Raw genomic sequence first — 18,033 nt, 5'->3', positions numbered from 1 at the left:
TCTGCTCCACATCAAATACCTCCCCTACTTCCCCACAACCTCACTTTATTTCCCTGCCTCACATTTGAGGGCAATTGCCCTTTTTCATACTGGATCCAATCACTGTTAAGTTCAAACAGTAACAGTACAAGTAGAAAGCAATTTCAGCTATTAAGAACAAGAGCCCTGTTAGGTAAGACCAAGAACCCCAGGGGTCAGCAAACTTTTTTCAGCAGGGGGCCGATCCACTGTCCCCAGACCTTGTGGGGGGGCAGACTATAATTTTTTTTTGGGGGGGGGGGGAATGAACGAATTCATATGCCCCACCAATAACCCAGAGGTGCATTTTAAATAAAAGGACACATTCTACTCATGTAAAAACACGCTGATTCCCAGACCGTCTGCGGGCCAGACTGAGAAGGCGATTGGGCAGGATCCAGCCCCCGGGCCTTAGTTTGCCTACCCATGCCTTAACCTAACTGAGTACCCTGTTTGCCACAGTGTCAAACCCTGGGAAGCCCACAAAACAGGACATAAGCCCAACAGTTATTTTCTCATCTTTCCTCAGCAGCTGGTATTCACAGACATGGAGGTGGTACACAGCATTTGATCCTGGAGACTGCACACAGCCATCATGACTAGTAGTCACTTGCAGACTTATCCTCCATAAAGTTACTTAGTACAAGCTACTAAGAAATGACCCATTCACAAGCAATTCCACAACAACGTCTGTGCTGCCCAGTGCCTGCCTCTCTGCTCTGAAGATGCTGAACTTCTCTGTAGAACTTGTGGGCAGATGGAGGATGCTCCCCCATAAGGGGCACATGAGAGATACGCAAAATGTTTTATGCCTACATTTTGCTTTCACTGTTCAGAGTTATAAATACATAAGAGAATGGTCAGGATCTCTGGCATTACTACCACATGGTATGTGTTCCGCTTTTTTTACACTGGTGCTTTCTGGTTTATAAAGTTTACTTTGGCCGTCGGACCAAATCGGATTAGAGTCCTCTCCCATATGGATATTAGAAAAAGTCTCTATTTTGGACCAGTTGTGATCCTTTTTTATGGTAAGATCTATTAAGAAGGTCCTCCAGTGAGCGTTCCGATCGTGTACCTACAGCAGGGGGAGAAAACAAAACAAGACAAAAAATACTGTTATTATTCAAGTTCTGACCTGATTAGAGCAATCATAAAGGTAAAGGGACCCCTGACCATTAGGTGCAGTCGCGGACGACTCTGGGGTTGCGGCGCTCATCTCGCGTTAATGGCCGAGGGAGCCGGCGTACAGCTTCCGGGTCATGTGGTCGGCATGACTAAGCCGCTTCTGGCGAACCAGAGCAGCGCACGGAAACGCCGTTTACCTTCCCGCCGGAGCGGTACCTATTTATCTACTTGCACTTGGCGTGCTTTCAAACTGCTAGGTGGGCAGGAGCTGGGACCGAGCAACGGGAGCTCACCCCGTCGCGGGGATTCGAACCGCCGACCTTCTGATCAGCAAGCCCTAGGCTCTGTGGTTTAACCCACAGCGCCATCCACGTCCAGGGTAGAGCAATCATAAAGACCTTCTAAAGCAATTAAAAAAAAATCAATTTGAGTCATGCAACTTAAACTGTGCCTAACTAGACCCATTTTTTAAAAAAACAAAGCAATGTGAACTAAAGGCCCCTCTGGGATTAAGGGCTCTGACAGTAAGTTCGCCCCTAGACAGACACCAAAGCAATTTACTACATGGGTATTCTAAGCTTTTTAAAGGTCACTGCAAATATTTTTTATACTCAAAGAGTATTAAGCATGTTTGCCTGGCCATCCCTATTAAAATGAATGGGGCAAACTGGAGAACGTACCAGGACATGCCTCCTCAAGGTAGACAGATCTGTGAAGGTCCTTTCACAGGCCCTGCACTTGTACGGTTTTTCTCCAGTGTGAATACGCTGGTGACGCCTCAGGGCTCCTTGCTGAGTGAAGGTCTTTCCGCACTGCTCACAGAAATAAGGAGGAGTCTCTGAGAAAACAAAACAGACCTCACAAATGTTGGGGGTGTATTTACAAAATCTATTTCTCACCTTTAGACCCATTTTGGATCTACTTAGTGGGGTGTAAAGGTAAACACATACAAAGTAAGTTCAAAACAGGAGACAGAAGCCAACAGACACAGCAGCTGTTAAACGGAAGGCTGAGAATCGTAGCTCCATGATGGATCTCCACTTCTCAGCGCTACAGTTCCCAGGATTCTTTTGTCACAGCCATGACTGGGATAAGAGTGATTTTCATGTATGGAATGGATGCGACTGATGCCTTGAGGGCACTACCATGGCAGGAGAACACAGGAACATTCTTGGTTCCTCTTTGTGGTTTTCACACGGATCAGTTCTACTTACAGAACTACGCTCTGCTGCTGGAATTGGAAATAGGCCTCATCCCCCCCCCCCCAATGCTATTTCTGAACACTTCAGGTTCTCATCAAAGAAAACCGATTATGTCCATCTTTTGGAAGCAATGAGAGATCTGTGCAGTGGTGAAGCTGCTTGCCCACGGACTCTACACAACTTGGCTTTCATCAAGGAAAGATATTGCCAAGTAGGGAAAATTGAAAACCCAAGATTTTTGCGGTTGTCAAAGTTTTACAAATACTGCCGCATACCCAACAAGAACTCGAGGTTCTGAAAGGTGAGCATTCGGGGAAGCTAGAGCACACAGGTCTATTTTAGTTTTCAGTGACTCTCAAGGAAATACATTGTTCCCCCCTTTGCCTGGTATGAAATAAAGTTTGAAATTTAGCCTGGAGCACCCTAGCTCATGTACACATGTAGTGATCTCCTGCTTAGACTATAAATTGTACTGAGAGTATTTAACGTAGTATTTTCACATGACGATTCTTGCATCATATTTAAATAAATGTGCAAGGCACATTTCCAACTGTGGTCTGAGCAGATTCTAGATTCTTACACTGTACTTGCACAGAAGGAACGCTGCATGTGGCAGAGACGTCCATCAACAAGATCCATTGCCACACAGAGGCTTGTGTCTCCTCCCCAGGAGGGGATTTATTACCTGCATGAACATTACTGTGTTGGGCTAATGAGGCCCTCAGTCCAAATGTTTTCCCACACACATCACACTTGTATGGCTTGGCTCCCATGTGGCAGCGCTTATGGCATTTCAAGTATTCGTTGGTAGCAAAATGTTTTCCACACACATCACACTTGAACAGACGCTCTCCTGTAAAGGAAATGAAGGGGGGGGGTTGTAGAATTATGTTATTGACCATGACCTACCCACAGGAGACGTCCAAAGATGTCCAGGGATGGGGAGCCTCTCCAGATGATGTTGGACTACAATTCACTGAGTTCTGTGCAATTCCCTGAGTTCCCCTGAGTTAGGCTGCTTGGAGATGCCATTTGTTCATTTACTTTTTACCCCACTCTTCCTTTGGGCCTGGGACAGCAGTTGGGAGTCCAACAACTTTTGAACAGCCACGTATTCAGTGGGACACTAGGAAGGCCAGTTGTGTGTGTGTGTGTGTGTGTGTGTGTGTGTGTGTGATAGCCATCAACCCTCCCTGCTGTTCCCCACTGCTATATACATAGCTGTCAACCCTCCCTGCTGTTTCCCAATGCTATAACATAAGGGAATTTCCCGCTGAAAAAGGAAAAAGTTGACAGCTATGGTGTGTGTGTGTGTGTGTGAAATAATTTTTATTTGAATTTACAAGTATAGATTTATAACAATACAAAATACATATCCATATTTATAAATTTCTCCAAACCTCTGGACTTCCCACCTTTCCCTCCATGGGTCCTCCTGTCGTCAACCTTTCCAAATGCATATTATTTTTGTTGTTGTTGTTCAGTCATTCAGTCGTGTCCGACTCTTCGTGACCCCATGGACCAGAGCACGCCAGGCACGCCTATCCTTCACTGCCTCTATTTAGTAACCCCTATTTTATGTCTATCCATTTTGGCCATAAAATTTGCTACATTACAAGCGCTATTGCAATCCTGCTAATTTTTTTCATCTGCTTACAGTGCTCTCCCAGGTAAATTATAAATTTCCCCCATTCTTTATTAAAGATTTGGTCTTCTTGGTTCCTGAGCTTTCCGGTCAGTTTTGCCATTTCGGCGTACTCCAACAGCTTAGTTTGCCATTCCTTTCTGGTAGGGACTTTTGTCTTCTTTCCATCTCTGGGCTAGTAGCATCTGTGTGGCTGTCGTTGCACAGTGCTGATATTTTAGACATACATTTGCAATCTACTCCGGTTGATGGGCCACATATTCCCCCTTCCCTGGTCCAGGAGAATGCTTCTACGCTCTCTAGCTTCCCAAGAATAGTTGCCTCTCTTTCTGCTCCTGGGGTATATGATCCTTTATAAGCCTCTGCTGCAACAGTTACACATCTTTTTCTGTGTTGTCAATGCCACAGAAGCCCTGGGCAGGTGGCCATTTGTAGCAGTGCTGGAGAGTGTAGAAATGTGTGTGCCGCCTCATTCCTGATCGCAGTGTAACATGTAGTTCGGCCCGAGAGAACAGGCTGGAGTAAATGAATGAGAGGCAGCTTAAGAGTTATGCCGCACAGGAAATCTGGTAAACCCCCCCCCCCAATCATCCTTTTCAACTACTCATCTGTAATTCATGAAAAGTAATAGAACTTTAGAGTTGGAAAGGGACCCCAAGGGTCATCTAGCTCAATCCCCGGCAATGCAGGATTGTAATCAGAATAAATCAATATGCACGGATAGGCATTAACCTCTGCTTACCCTTACCTGTATGTGTCCTCTTGTGGCCAGTAAGCTTGCCTTTATCTGCAAAGGAAGCTCCACAATCCTCACAGATGTATGGCTTTTCACCTGTATGGGACCTGCAGTCAAAGAAATATGAAAACGCCGACAAAACATGTTAAGAGTGACATTTCCTGCTTGGCAAATATTACAAATAGTTTGCCGAGATTCCACCCCTCTCCCTCGCCTCGCTGCCACCACCCAAAGCAAGAGATACAGAAATTCTCGGGAAAGGACTCCTGTCATAGCCTGGGGATTTGGCCTAAATGATCTTCAGGCACTTTCTGACTATATGATTCTATGGCTACAGCAAAACAAACAAACAAACACAAAGATAAAGTTGTCAAATGAGAAAAGAAAAAAGTCAGATTTCTCATTCCTCTAGTACAATCAATAACAGTAGACTTCATTAAAATAAAGTAAATCAGTACAGGATAATTTGAGGTGGAACGGGAGAACCTGCGAGTCTCCACATGTTATTGGACGCCAACTTCCATTAGCCCTCAGCCGGAATGCTGAGGGGTTTTAGTCTTTATTGATTTAAATATGTATAAACCAGACTGTTGTAAAAATACAGCAAAATGGCATGCACCAGGCAAAATTACAATCAGAAGTTGCAAGTCCAGCAACACCTGGAAGTTCTCCTGATTCAAGACCTCCTGAGAACATATAGAGAAGAGAGCCCCAGCTCAAGGAAACAGGTTTTTAAACCTGCCCCCATTGAGGTAGCAGTAGAAATCATGTAACATTGCCAGAAATTTCGAAGCACGGAAAATCAGTCCCCACCTCTGCTCCCGTTTAGAGTTGGTCCAAGAGCTGCTTTGTATATTTGTGTGTTTAAGTGGTGTGTCACCTTTTTAAAAAATGCTAGAACTATTTAGTTCTAGTATTATCACCCAACTAGTACTGAAGGTTGCCAGCTACACGCTCCCCCACCCCACCCAAACCCACCAAGTTGGTCGCCTACGCTCATTGGAACATTTACTCTTTGTTAATATGCGTGGCCAATATGAGTTAGAAGGAGCCAATTCTGATGCATGCAGAATTCGCAAAACTAAAGATAGAAGAGAGAGAGAGAAAGAGAGAGAGAGAGAGAGAGAGAGAGAGAGAGAGAGAGAAGAACAGGCTGACCTGGTGTGAATCTTGAGCTGCGATGGCTGAGCAAATCTTGAGCAACAAATGCCGCACTGGTACGGCTTCTCGCCTGTATGGGTCCTCATGTGAAACACTAGCGCTGTTCTTGAGCTCAGGATCTTGCCGCAGACAGAGCAAAGGGGACGCTTTACTCTCCCTTCGTGCTTCCGCATGTAGTGGGTCCTCACATCCCTCTTCCTTTTAAAAGTGGCGTTGCAGAGGGTGCAGGAAAACTGCCTGTCCTCCGTGTGGACGCTCGCCCTGTGCTCCTTCCAGCTGTTGTAACTCGCGAAGGACTTGCTACAAACGTCACACTGATAAATTTTACCCGGCAAAGAATGGTGGACGTTTTTGCAGTGGTCGGTGTATTTCTTCCGCGAGACGAACTTCTCCGCACATTTGGTACATGTTATAACGTAGGCAGATTTTTTGGCTCCCTCCCTGGCGTTGCAACCGCCGTCCGACTTGCTTTCTTCAGCGTCTTGATCATTTGAATTCTCATCGATGTCTTCGGAAGAGACTGCCTCGTCATCTTCCCTGCCCCTTCCTTCCGGTTCACAGTCCCTTTCTCCTTTTACACAGTCTTCTGCAGCCAAAGTCCCGTGTCCATCTGGTTTTTCTCTCTGAATATCAGCATCACCACGTTGCTCCGGACTTTCCTCTTTACTCTCAGACTCTGCTTCCAACGGAGGAGAATTCCTGGATTCTCCCTCAAGCTCCCGAGTTTTTTCATCCACAGGTTCTCTTTGCAAGTCGCTGATTGGTACCTTCGGATATGTTTTGCTAGTCGTGTCAACTTCGCCATCTATAACATCTGCTCTTTTTGTTGGCGGGGTTATCATCCAGTAATCTGGGGTGAGCTTCCTGTCTTGTCTTGATTCATGTATTTTTCTGTTGGGGGGGAAAGTAATGCCACCTGTAAACTAGATACAATTCTCCGCAGGCTATACTAGATACGCAAATAATCCATATATTCATTCAATTGAAAAGCATCTAAGGCCACAATCCTAACCTCCTTTCTATGGGGTAAGCCCCAATGACCTAAGTAGGACATACTTCTAAGTCAACATGCATAGGATATTGCTGCCCCCATCACTAGGTGCTATTTTAAGATATATTATTTTTTCAGCAGGCATTTCCAGGTATGATATTTAATTACTTTTTGCTCCCATCTTAACTTTGTTTCCATTTTAAAAACTGACAAGTTTTGATATATTGGTTGGACCAGGTTGGACCTGCCTGCCGCATTGGATATGTTTCTTTTTCTGGAAAGGTGGGGGTAGAAATGCTTAGTAAAATAAAATGGAAATTGACAAATACACATCACGAGGGCAAAGTTAAAGACAGAGCCTGCAGTTCTAGAACACATTCCTGGGAGTAAGTTTGGTTGATCTTTGTGGGGTTTGCTTCTGAGTAAGGGATGCATTGGACTGTGATGTAAGGCATCCTTTCATAATCTTGTCCTGATTAGCAGCAGCCAAGTATAAAGTCTGACAATAATAATCTGTTGCTCACACCTAGCAACGCACAGTGCATAAAGACTCCAAGGCAGTTTGTAGGAGCTGGCTGACAAGCAGAGCAAACTGAGAAGCACAGCACCTTTGTTTCTCTGACTGTGGTTAAGTTTGGTTTGCTAAGCCACATGTTGTCCAGGCTATAAAAGGAAGAAAGAAACGTTTTTTTGTGTGCTGCCTGTAGGCTTCACGAGCTGGATGTGGAAGCTATGCAGCAAATACTTTTACACTGATAGAACTGTCTAAATGTAACTTTGAATATATTTGCATAATAGCACTGCAGTAACAAGAAGGACGCGGGTGGCGCTGTGGTGCAAAACCACTGAGCCTTGGGCTTGCCGACTGGAAGGTCGGCGGTTCGAATCCCCGCGATTGGGTGAGCTCCCGTTGCTCAGTCCCAGCTCCTGCCCACCTAGCAGTTTGAAAGCATGTCAAAGTGCAAGTAGATAAATAGGTACCGCTCCGGCAGGAAGGTAAACAGCATTCCCGCGCTGCTGTGGTTTCGCCAGAAGCGGCTTAGTCATGCTGGCCACATGACCTGGAAAAACTGTCTATGGACAAACGTTGGCTAGTAAAGAAAGATGAGCGCTGTAACCCCAGAGTCGTTCACGACTGGACTTAACTGTCAGGGGTCCTTTACCTTTTTTTTTAAGTGGAAGAAGAGGAGTTTGGACTTGATACCCCGCCTTTAACTCCCCTTAAGGAGTCTCAAGGTGGCTAACAATCTCCTTTCCCTTCTTCCCCCACAACAGACGCTCTGTGAGGTGAGTGGGGCTGAGAGACTTCAGAGAAGTGTGACTAGCCCAAGGTCACCCAGCAGCTGCATGTGGAGGAGCGGGGAAGCAAATCCGGTTCCCCAGATTATGAGTCCACCGCTCTTAACCACTACACCATGCTGGCCCTAAAGCAAATCCTATAGCAAATCCTCTAAAGGTGGCAGACTTCTATTCGCTTCTGGATAAAATTTCTAACAGCAAAGAGATGAAGACGGAAGACTACCTCCCAATATTAGAAATCCACAAAGACTTTACCTTACATGAGTAGTGAAGGCAGATCTCTGAGCAAAACTTGCCGGGCAGCCTCGGCACTTATAAGGCTTCTCTCCTGTATGTGTTCGAATGTGAACTGTCAAGCCACATTTAGAGCTGATCACCTTGTCACAGTAGGGGCACCTCTGAGGGTTCCTTTTCTTCTCATGCACTCTCCGAATATGATGGCTGATGTCTTTCTGGCACTTAAACCTTTTGTCGCACAACAAGCAGGGGAACTGCTTTTCATCCTCGTGAACGGCGAGCCTATGTTGCCTTAGGTTCTGGCAACTGGGGAAGAGTTGGCCACACATATCGCAGCTATACTGAACCACCAGATCTGCGCCATGTTCTTGTTCCACATGCGACCAGTACTGCTTGGCAAAAGGGAAGGAACGACAACACTTGTCACATGTGTATGTTTGGGGCAAGGCTTTTGATATTTTGCGCGGCGATTTCCTGAGTTTGGTTTCGCTAAGATTCAAGCCGTTTTCACCCTCGTCCTGTCCAGGTAGTATCTTGCTTGTAACAATGTAGGCTTCCTTGGAGTCCACCTGATTTAGTGACAGGTGGCTGGCCTTATTTTCCGGCGGGCTGACAGTATGTGCGCTGTGGATGTCTATTTCATTACATCCAGTTGACGTTGCTGTTCTGTCTTTGGGCCCCTCAAACACAACACAATTTTTGCCAGAACGGCCAGGTTTACCTTCACTACCATCATAGACGGCAGTTAGTTTCGTATGCCTCTTTCGGTCCCAAAGCTGTCTCTTCATGGGCGTTGCCAAAATTCGGGACAAAGCACTCTGTTCCTTGTTTTCTACTTGTTTTGCTTTAATGTAGACAGACCTACCGTCTTCTTGTCTTTCTGAATGAACACCCGGATCCAAGTCTTCTCCTTCAGCCTTCATTTCTTCAAAAACATCAAGCAGATCTTGGCATTCGAGTCTTTCGGCTACCTCCTTCATTCGGTGCAGTTTGTCCTCTTCAATTTCTACTTCTGTTGTGTAGGCAAACTTTAGGAAGCAGACAAATTCTTCAGTGTGAACACCCTGGAGAGTCACCCGGCAATCTCTGGCTTTCAGCATCTCCTCGGTGAGGAACAGGCTTCTAAAGTAATTGCTGGAAGCAGCCAATATGACTTTGTGAACGAAAAACTCATCCTGGATTCCAAACTGGTCCGTGTATATTATTGCGTCACAGAAGTGGCCAAACTGATAGAGAGTATGTAAGGTTCTCAGTAGGTTGGAAGCAGCCGTCTTGGATTTCATTAAAATTTTCTTTTTCTCCATCCTATCAAAAAGAAGTGCGTCAAAGAATGGTGATACGTTATTGGCTTGTAAAAAAAATCCCCCACTTTCAAAATAAATAAATGAATAAATTCACTTTCTCAGTTAATTTACAGTTAACACGGAATGTCACACATTAATAACTGAAGACGAAGTTTATGGAATTCAAAGGACTGTATGAGCAGTCCTCCCTCTGTAGAAGGAGACAGACTAACAATGTAATCCTATCATGCCTACTCAGAAGGAAGTCTCATTGAGTTCAATAGAACTTACTTCCTGGTAAATAAACACAAGGAGGGTAGCCTAAGAAAACTGAATAAAGTGTGGAATAAACTTGCACTATTAAGCCTAGTTTCATATTCCAGCCTAGTAGTGAGCCTTGGTGGAAATTTATTGTATTCCAGGCTCTACTCTCTACTTGCTGCCTTGTGCAAAACTGAGAAGACACCTACCCACGATGAGAAACATGGAACGCAAAATAGTCGGCAGGCATACTTAGACACTTTCATGCAATTCTGGGAATCTTGCATTGAAAACATCACCCTATGAGGGAAAACCGAAATGTTTGAAGGAAGAGAGGTGTGGGGAAGGAGAGAGAAAGAAATGTTCTCTGCTAAAACTAGGGCTTGGGAGTCATCCAGTGAAACTGATAGGCAGAAGATTCAGCCCAAACAAAATAAATTACTTCTTAGCACCAAACACCTTAAGATTTATACACCGCTTGATTGTTGTTGTTGTTTTAAATCCCTCAAAGTGGTTTTCAAAAGATAGCACAGTAAAATCAAGAGGTGGGGGGGGGGATTACAACCCTTACTTCAAAAACATGCAAAAATAAAAATACAAAAAGCAGATTAAAACTTTCTAAGCATCTGGGGAGACTTGTCTAAATAGGAGTGGGTTAAAACAAAATAAAAAATTCTTTCCAGTAGCACTTTAGAGACCAACTAAGTTTGTTCTTGGTATGAGCTTTCGTGTGCATGCACACTTCTTCAGATACCAGTGGGTTGTTTTTTTTTTTAGCAGGTGCCAAAAAGAGCACCTGCTCAAGAAGGCTGATCGCCGAAGAATTGATGCTTTTGAATTATGGTGCTGGAGGAGACTCTTGAGAGTCCCATGGACTGCAAGAAGATCAAACCTATCCATTCTCAAGGAAATCGGCCCTGAGTGCTCACTAGAAGGACAGATCCTGAAGTTGAGGCTCCAGTACTTTGGCCACCTCATGAGAAGAGAAGACTCCCTGGAAAAGACCCTGATGTTGGGAAAGATGGAGGGCACAAGGAGAAGGGGACGACAAAGGATGAGATGGTTGGACAGTATTCTCGAAGCTACTAACATGAGTTTGGCCAAACTGCGGGAGGCAGTGAATGATAGGCGTGCCTGGCGTGCTCTGGTCCATGGGGTCACGAAGAGTCGGACACGACTGAACGACTGAACAACAACAACAAAAAGAGCACAGCGAAGGCACCTGCATGATCTCAACAGGCAGAGCGTGCTAGGCGCTGCTGCACTAAGCGACTGGGCTCTTAGTGCAACTTCAAACTGTTAGAATTATAGAACTGTAGAAATGGAAGGGACCCAAGGGTCATCTAGTCCAACCCCCTGCCGTGCAGGAATCTTTGCTCGAACCCACGACCCTGAGATCCTTAGATATCATGCTCTACCGTCTGAACTGGCCCATGTCCGAGTTCGTTGCCGAAAGCTGGCACCTTAGATGGGCATCAAAATTGGGGCTGTCTGCAAGGACGTATTTCCCCCCCTCTGCTCCCCGCCCCCCAGCAACATGCAGTGAGCTCTACCAGTGGAACCTCCACTTCCAGGGGCAGAATACCTTTTGAATTATAACAGGCAAGCGCTGCTGCCTTTCCCGGGGCGGAGAGAAGGAAGCGGAGCTGAAACTGAGCGGACCTTTCTTTTCTTTTCTGTTTTGCATCATCCCTCAAAGCGGGGTAGGAAAACGCTGCGCATGACCCTCGGCGGCCACCGTAGCAGGGCAAGGAAAGGCAGGAACCTAAAGGACAGCGCACACCCCCCGACATCTTTCTCGCGGGGAAAGTGACGCCGCGGGAGCCATTTTTGGTGCGGGCAGCAGCCTTTTCCGCCCACGCTGCCGGGGAAGGATAGGGAGCGGCGGAGAAACGCCACGTGGGGAGAGTATCTTTCATGGGGGTGGGATGGGGGGAGATGCAGCCTGGGCTGCAGAGAAAATGGTTATAAACATCTATTTATTTTTTATATATAATTTTATTCAATTTTCTGTTTTACAATTTAGGGTATTCATTTAAACAACCTTAAAATGTCAGTGACTTCCCTTCTCTTTCCAAGGTTCATTTTGCATAACATAAAAGTTGCATAGTTTACATAAACTAAAACCATTCAGTATTCCATTATTACATCCACCAAAACTTATTTACACTGTTGAATTTATCTTAACGCTGCCAACGTTTTCAGGTGTTTCCCCCATATATTCAATAAATATTTTCCAATGTTTAAACGTATGTTCTTCTTGTTCTCTTATTCCAGGGGTAGGCAACCTAAGGCCCATGGGTCGGATCTGGCCCAATCGCTTTCTCAATTCGGCCCACGGACGGTCCAGGAATCAGCGTGTTTTTTACATGAGTAGAATGTGTCCTTTTATTTAAAACGCCTCTCTGGGTTATTTGTGGGGCATAGGAATTCATTCTCCCCCCCCCCAAAAAAATAGTCCGGCCCCCACATGGTCTAAGGGACGGTGGACGGCCCACGGCTGAAAAAGGCTGCTGAGTGACCCCTGTCTTATTCTATATGTTAGGTCCGCAAGCTGCACAAATTCCACGGGCCGCAGTAGTGGCGTACATAAATAACCTTTTTTGACACCTGGGAAATACGGCGGTTATAAACATTTGCATATATATGTGTGTGTGTGTGTGTGTGTGTGTGTGTGTTGCTATAGTTGCTGGAGCAAACTGTCGCACAAGCATGGGAAAGCAGTAAAATGCTAAATTAGGGGAGTGTCAAAACCCATGGATACCAAAAGGTTGCCACCTTTGGTCAGGTAAAATTAGGCACAAGTCAGGGAGGAATGGGGGAGTGGCCTAAAAACCGCTTTCATAGAATCATAGACAGGGCCGTCTTAAGTAAATCTGGCGCCCTGGCGCGAAGATCTCTCCGGCGCCCCTTGCACTCCACCGGGCAGGGCCAGGCGCGGCGGACAGCCGGAGGGTGCGGAGGGGTGGGTGGGGACGCTGCCAGCTGTGCTCTGCCTCCACCTGCTTGGCTGAAGCAGCGGCGCAGCGCTGCCATCCAGGGAGCCTGGCTGCAGTGCCGACGGGAGGCTTGCTGACAGCCTGCCCGCAGCCCGAGAAGAGGCGGGCGAGAGCGGCGCTGCCGCCGCCGCTTCAAGTCCCTCATCTGGGGGTTGGGGGGGAGGAACGGGGCGAGGGGGAGCAGCCAAAACGAGAGTACCCCTAAATCGCCACCGCTGATCACCTCCTCCTGCCTTCCCATGCCCTCCTCCAGTCCTGCGCAATGGCAGGCTGGAGAAGTGCTCCGGTGGCCAATTGCGGCGCCGAGAGGAGGGGCGGCCGCCGGGGATCGCGCCCGCCTCCTGGGCGGGGCACACTCACCAGCCAGGGAGGGAAGGAGGGAGGCAGGGCTGATTGCTGCGTGCCCAGCTTGCCGCCGCCGATCGCCTCCTCCTGACTTTCCCCTGGCGGGGGGCAGGCTGCCACCCCTACTGAGCCACCGACGTGGCCCCGGACCTCTTCCCTGGCGCCCTCCAGAACGTGGCGCCCTGGTGCACCGCACCACTAGCCTTTATGGCTAAGATGGCTCTGATCATAGAGTTGGAAGAGACCACAAGGGCCATTCAGTCCAACCCCCTGCTTTACCTCAGGCTTCCTCAACCTCGGCCCTCCAGATGTTTTGAGACTACAATTCCCATCATCCCTGACCACTGGTCCTGCTAGCTAGCGATCATGGGAGTTGTAGGCCAAAAACATCTGAAGGGCTGAGGCTGAGGAAGCCTGCTTTACTTGGTGCAGAATGAAACAACTTCGAAGCAATCCATTCCGATTGGTTGTTTCCAATACTCATAGAGCAGACCCAATGCAATTTATGGGTTAGCAATGCACATTCATTTCAATGGCTCACATCCTCCTCGCCTGCTAAGTTGCTGCCTGTCAGAAGAATGGTAAATGTAGAAACCCAGCCAAAGAAGGAAAAAAAGAAAGAGGTGGAAGTGATCCGTGCTTGGCACACATCCGTTACTTGAATGCAAAAGCATGCGCTCCTCTTTCCTAAAGGATGTTGCCATTTGTCAAAATTCCTGGAGGTCCAAAAAAGCAATGATGGATAGTAGGAACGAGGAATTATGGAAGACTAAGGGAACAGGAGCAGGGAAGATTGAGTGCACCCTGCTACTATTAATTCCCAGCTGCCCTGTCGTTTGAAAGCAAGTGTGTCTTTTATCTTTCGTCAGCCTTTGTAAATTGCACCTAACCTTATTTTAAAAAAACTCTCTCTTAAGTCATAGAGAAAAGAGAGACCAAATAGCTGCTTTTGCACACCCACCCAAGGGCAGGAGAGCTTCTCCCCTCCCCATGCATGGTGGTCCGAATCCTGATTAGAAGGGTAGGGAAGCAGCAGCTGCTATTTACTTACTTGTAGGCCTACTCAAGGGTGCACGGTACCTGCACCTCTTTTTTGTTGTTGTTAAAAAACTGCAACAACTTCATGATGAGTACTGGCACCTGTTTCTTTAAGGGGGAAAACAGCACTGTTTTGGAAGCATTTATATACCTGTTATGTACTGAGTTGAATAGGATCCAAAATGCAGCAGTCTGGTTGGTCCTAGAACCAACCAGATTGAGATTGCAGCAGTCTGACTGGTCCCAGAACAATAGGATTGAGATTGCAGCAGTCTGATTGGTCCGCAGGAGCCACCCAATCCAGCTCCAGGTGGAAGTGAATCCGCACTCCGATTGGCATACAGGAGTATCCCGGAATTAGCCAATCACGTGGGGCCCATTGTGTAAATAGTGTATATAAAGCAGACATTTTGGGGGAACTGCATTCCTCACTACTATGAGCTGAATAAAGAGCATGAAATTCACACTTGACTCTGAGTATATTTCAAAACCACATGGCACTTTTACAATCCATTGCAAATTTACAGTAAAAAGAGAGGGGGGGGAATATACACGCAATGTTAAACGGCCTGTTGAACTTCTTAGGCAGCCTTAGCGTGAAAAGGAATCTTCTTTTCTCTCTCCCACCTCATAATCAGTGAGCTCCTCCTCCTGTTGGTGTCTCTAGCAAACCAGGAAATGGTGTGACATTTGTGTGATTTGGGCTTCAGCTAACTATGGGAGATACATAATTGCAAGGCGGGTCCATCTGGATTAGACCAAAGGCCTATCTAGGTTAGCATCTCTCGCACCCACCATGACCAACCAGGTACTTATGGGAGGAGGATAAGTAGAACATGAGGGAAACAGTGCTTTCCTGCTAGTGTTCCTTGGTGACTTATTCAGAAACACGCTGCTTTTGATCCTGAAGCCATTAAACACTGAAGGCTATTGAATATCCTCCATGAGTTACTCCAATCCCCTTTTAAAGCTGTGTTCTCGAAGCGACTGGCATGAGTTTGGCCAAACTGCGGGAGGCAGTGGAGGATAGGGGTGCCTGGCGTGCTGTGGTCCATGGGGTCACGAAGAGTCGGACACGACTGAGCGACTGAACAACAACAAAGATGGCGGCCAGTTGTTACATCTTGCGGCAGCAAATCCCATCTGTTATGTGTTAAGATTGGCTGCAGTTCTCACTCAGGGCCACCAGTATGCAAATGAAGGATTGAGAGCTTCCGTTCACTGATTGGTTAGTTAGTTGGAATTGGTTACTGTTACAAGTTACTTAGTATTTTATAAGGCAGCCAGCTACGCTGTTGTGTCAGACACAAGGAGCAGTTCTAACTGCTGGAATAAAGAGCTGCTGATCTAAAGAGCTGTGTCCTTCGTTCATCTTTCCCACAACTTAACACCATCATTTAGCTATGTGCTGTGTGAAGGTGCCCTTTAAATGTTGCTTTAAAGCAGGGATGGGGAACCTCAGGCCTGGGGTCCGAATGCGACCCTCTAAGCCTCTCTCTCTGGCCCTAAGGACCTTCCTTAGGTCACACCACGATCCTCACCAGGTGACCTCTGCATCCTTCTTGAATGCTTTTACCTTCTTTGAACATGTCCTCCGATGCATGGTTTCTGCTTACTTGGGTAGGGGGGATGCAGGTAGCACCGTGGTCTAAACCACTGAGCCTCTTGGGCTTACCGATCAGAAGGTTGGCAGTTCGAATCCCCGCGACGGGGTGAGCTCCCGTTGCTCTGTCCCAGCTCCTGCCAACCTAGCAGTTCGAAAGCACGCCAGTGCGAGTAGATAAATCGGTACAGCTGCGGCGGGAAGGTAAACGCCGTTGCCGGGTGCTCTGGTTTCCATCACAGTCCTCTGTGTGCCAGAAGCGGTATAGTCATGCTGGCCACATGACCCGGAAAGCTGTCTGTGGACAAACGCCGGCTCCCTGGGCCTGAGAGCGAGATGAGCACAGCAACCCCATAGTCGCCTTTGACTGGACTTGACTTCCAGATCGCCGAAGAATTGATGCTTTTGAATTATGGTGCTGGAGGAGACTCTTGAGAGTCCCATGGACTGCAAGAAGATCAAACCTATCCATTCTCAAAGAAATCAGCCCTGAGTGCTCACTAGAAGGACAGATCCTGAAGTTGAGGCTGCAGTACTTTGGCCACCTCATGAGAAGAGAAGACTCCCTAGAAAAGACCCTGATGTTGGGAAAGATGGAGGGCACAAGGAGAAGGGGACGACAGAGGATGAGATGGTTGGACAGTGTTCTCGAAGCTACTAACATGAGTTTGGCCAAACTGTGAGAGGCAGTGAAGGATAGGCGTGCCTGGCGTGCTCTGGTCCATGGGGTCACGAAGAGTCGGACATGACTGAACGACTGAACAACAACAACAAAACTTCCAGGGGTCCTTTAATGCACAATGGTAAAATTACGATCCGTTACCCTACCTATTTTTGCCACCAATGACATGTGGCCCTCAGAAGATTGCCTAGAAGAAGAGAAAGTGCCCCTCGGGCTCAAAAGGATTTCCTATGCCTGCTTTGAAGTTAGGTACATAATGGCAGACCATATTTGTTTCAGCCCTTTGGCTGATGCTTTGTTTTAATCATGACGAAGCAGTAATCTCCATGTTATGCTGTCAAAACGTAGGCATCCAGCCAGCTGAAACGAGGTTATGCTCAGATTTACATAAATATATTTTCCTCCGCTATCGGAGGCTTGGAGAAATGTAAAACCATTTTTTTTTGTTCCTTTACAAGGGGTAGGAAGTGGGCAGGACATGTGCTCATTTTCATGCAAAGCAAGGACGAAAGGAGATGCTCAGAAATTAAAGAGGCAGACCGAGGGGATGCAATGCATGCTATGAATTATATCTGGAAGAAAGTGGGGGACCAACAACTGCTGTTAAATAATTTGCCATAAATATGTTTAGTTAAAATATAAGGCTTTGTCTGTTTTAATGAAAATTCAGGGACCATTCCCAACTGAGCCGCCAAGGCGATAGAATGCAGTATTTCTTACTGGCAAGAGCCCATAAAACATTCATGCTTATGTAACAGTATTAGGGTTCTTATTCTTTGCAAAGTGAAGTTGCTATTTATTTAGTTTGATTTATGAAATGTGCCGAAGCAACACTTTAGTGATATATACATATATATATTACACGTTTAACTAAAATTACAGATGGGACTTGTCTATGGAAATCCAGATTGCCACTATTTTGAGGTAGGATTCAAGCAAAAACCATCCAGTTCAGGATCTGCAATCAAAGCTCATTTGGTGCTCTTGTGCAACAAACCTGCCACCACCCAAAGATCAGACGTTTTGCAGCAAGGAAATTAATGGGGAAACACTATGGACGGTATAGAATAGGACTTGGGATGGATCTAGACACATAAAAAAAAACACGTTTCAGGAAAACGCGTTGTAAACCTCATAATGGGGAATCATGTTGCGGAAAGATGGAACTCTATACCACCATCTGGTGTCACAATGTAAGAACGCATTTAAAACATTTTTATTTATTTTTTACTAATGTAGCTGAGTCCTTGCTTTGATGCAACGTTGCCTAGCCTCTCTTCAAACAAATCAAAGTCAGTGCTCACTGACTAGTCAACAACACCTAATCCTCAGTAAGCAGGCTGATGGTAACACATTCTCGTTGGCCATCAAACAAGTCAACCAGCCAAAGTCTTGTGATGATGAG

At 46.5% G+C, this 18,033-nt stretch overlaps 1 protein-coding gene across 1 annotated transcript; it reads right to left on the bottom strand.

Annotated features, from left to right (window-relative positions):
- Window positions 1-441: 441 nt before the first annotated feature.
- On the bottom strand, window positions 442-11,655 carry LOC117043295 (GDNF-inducible zinc finger protein 1-like). Its single transcript, XM_033142826.1, has 7 exons — window positions 11,547-11,655; window positions 8,436-9,722; window positions 5,888-6,781; window positions 4,742-4,836; window positions 3,034-3,201; window positions 1,827-1,984; window positions 442-1,096 (listed from the first exon to the last, which is right to left on the bottom strand). Exons 2-7 carry the CDS (start codon window positions 9,719-9,721, stop codon window positions 857-859), a joined length of 2,841 nt encoding a protein of 946 aa, XP_032998717.1. The 5' UTR covers window position 9,722; window positions 11,547-11,655; the 3' UTR covers window positions 442-856.
- Window positions 11,656-18,033: the final 6,378 nt, after the last annotated feature.

Source organism: Lacerta agilis, chromosome 3 (assembly GCF_009819535.1).
Source record: "Lacerta agilis isolate rLacAgi1 chromosome 3, rLacAgi1.pri, whole genome shotgun sequence".
NCBI lineage: Eukaryota > Metazoa > Chordata > Lepidosauria > Squamata > Lacertidae > Lacerta > Lacerta agilis.
This window is presented reverse-complemented; position numbering and strand designations above follow the sequence as displayed.

Bases quoted from the DNA above. Each gene is read 5' to 3' on its own strand.
- LOC117043295 (XM_033142826.1), bottom strand. From the start codon at position 9,721: ATGGAGAAAAAGAAAATTTTAATGAAATCCAAGACGGCTGCTTCCAAC. The intron at 4,837-5,887 runs GTCAGCCTGTTC...CTTTGACTGCAG, and splicing joins CAGCTCAAGATTCACACCAG to GTCCCATACAGGTGAAAAGC. The intron at 1,985-3,033 runs GTAATAAATCCC...TTGTTTTCTCAG, and splicing joins ACACAGTAATGTTCATGCAG to AGACTCCTCCTTATTTCTGT.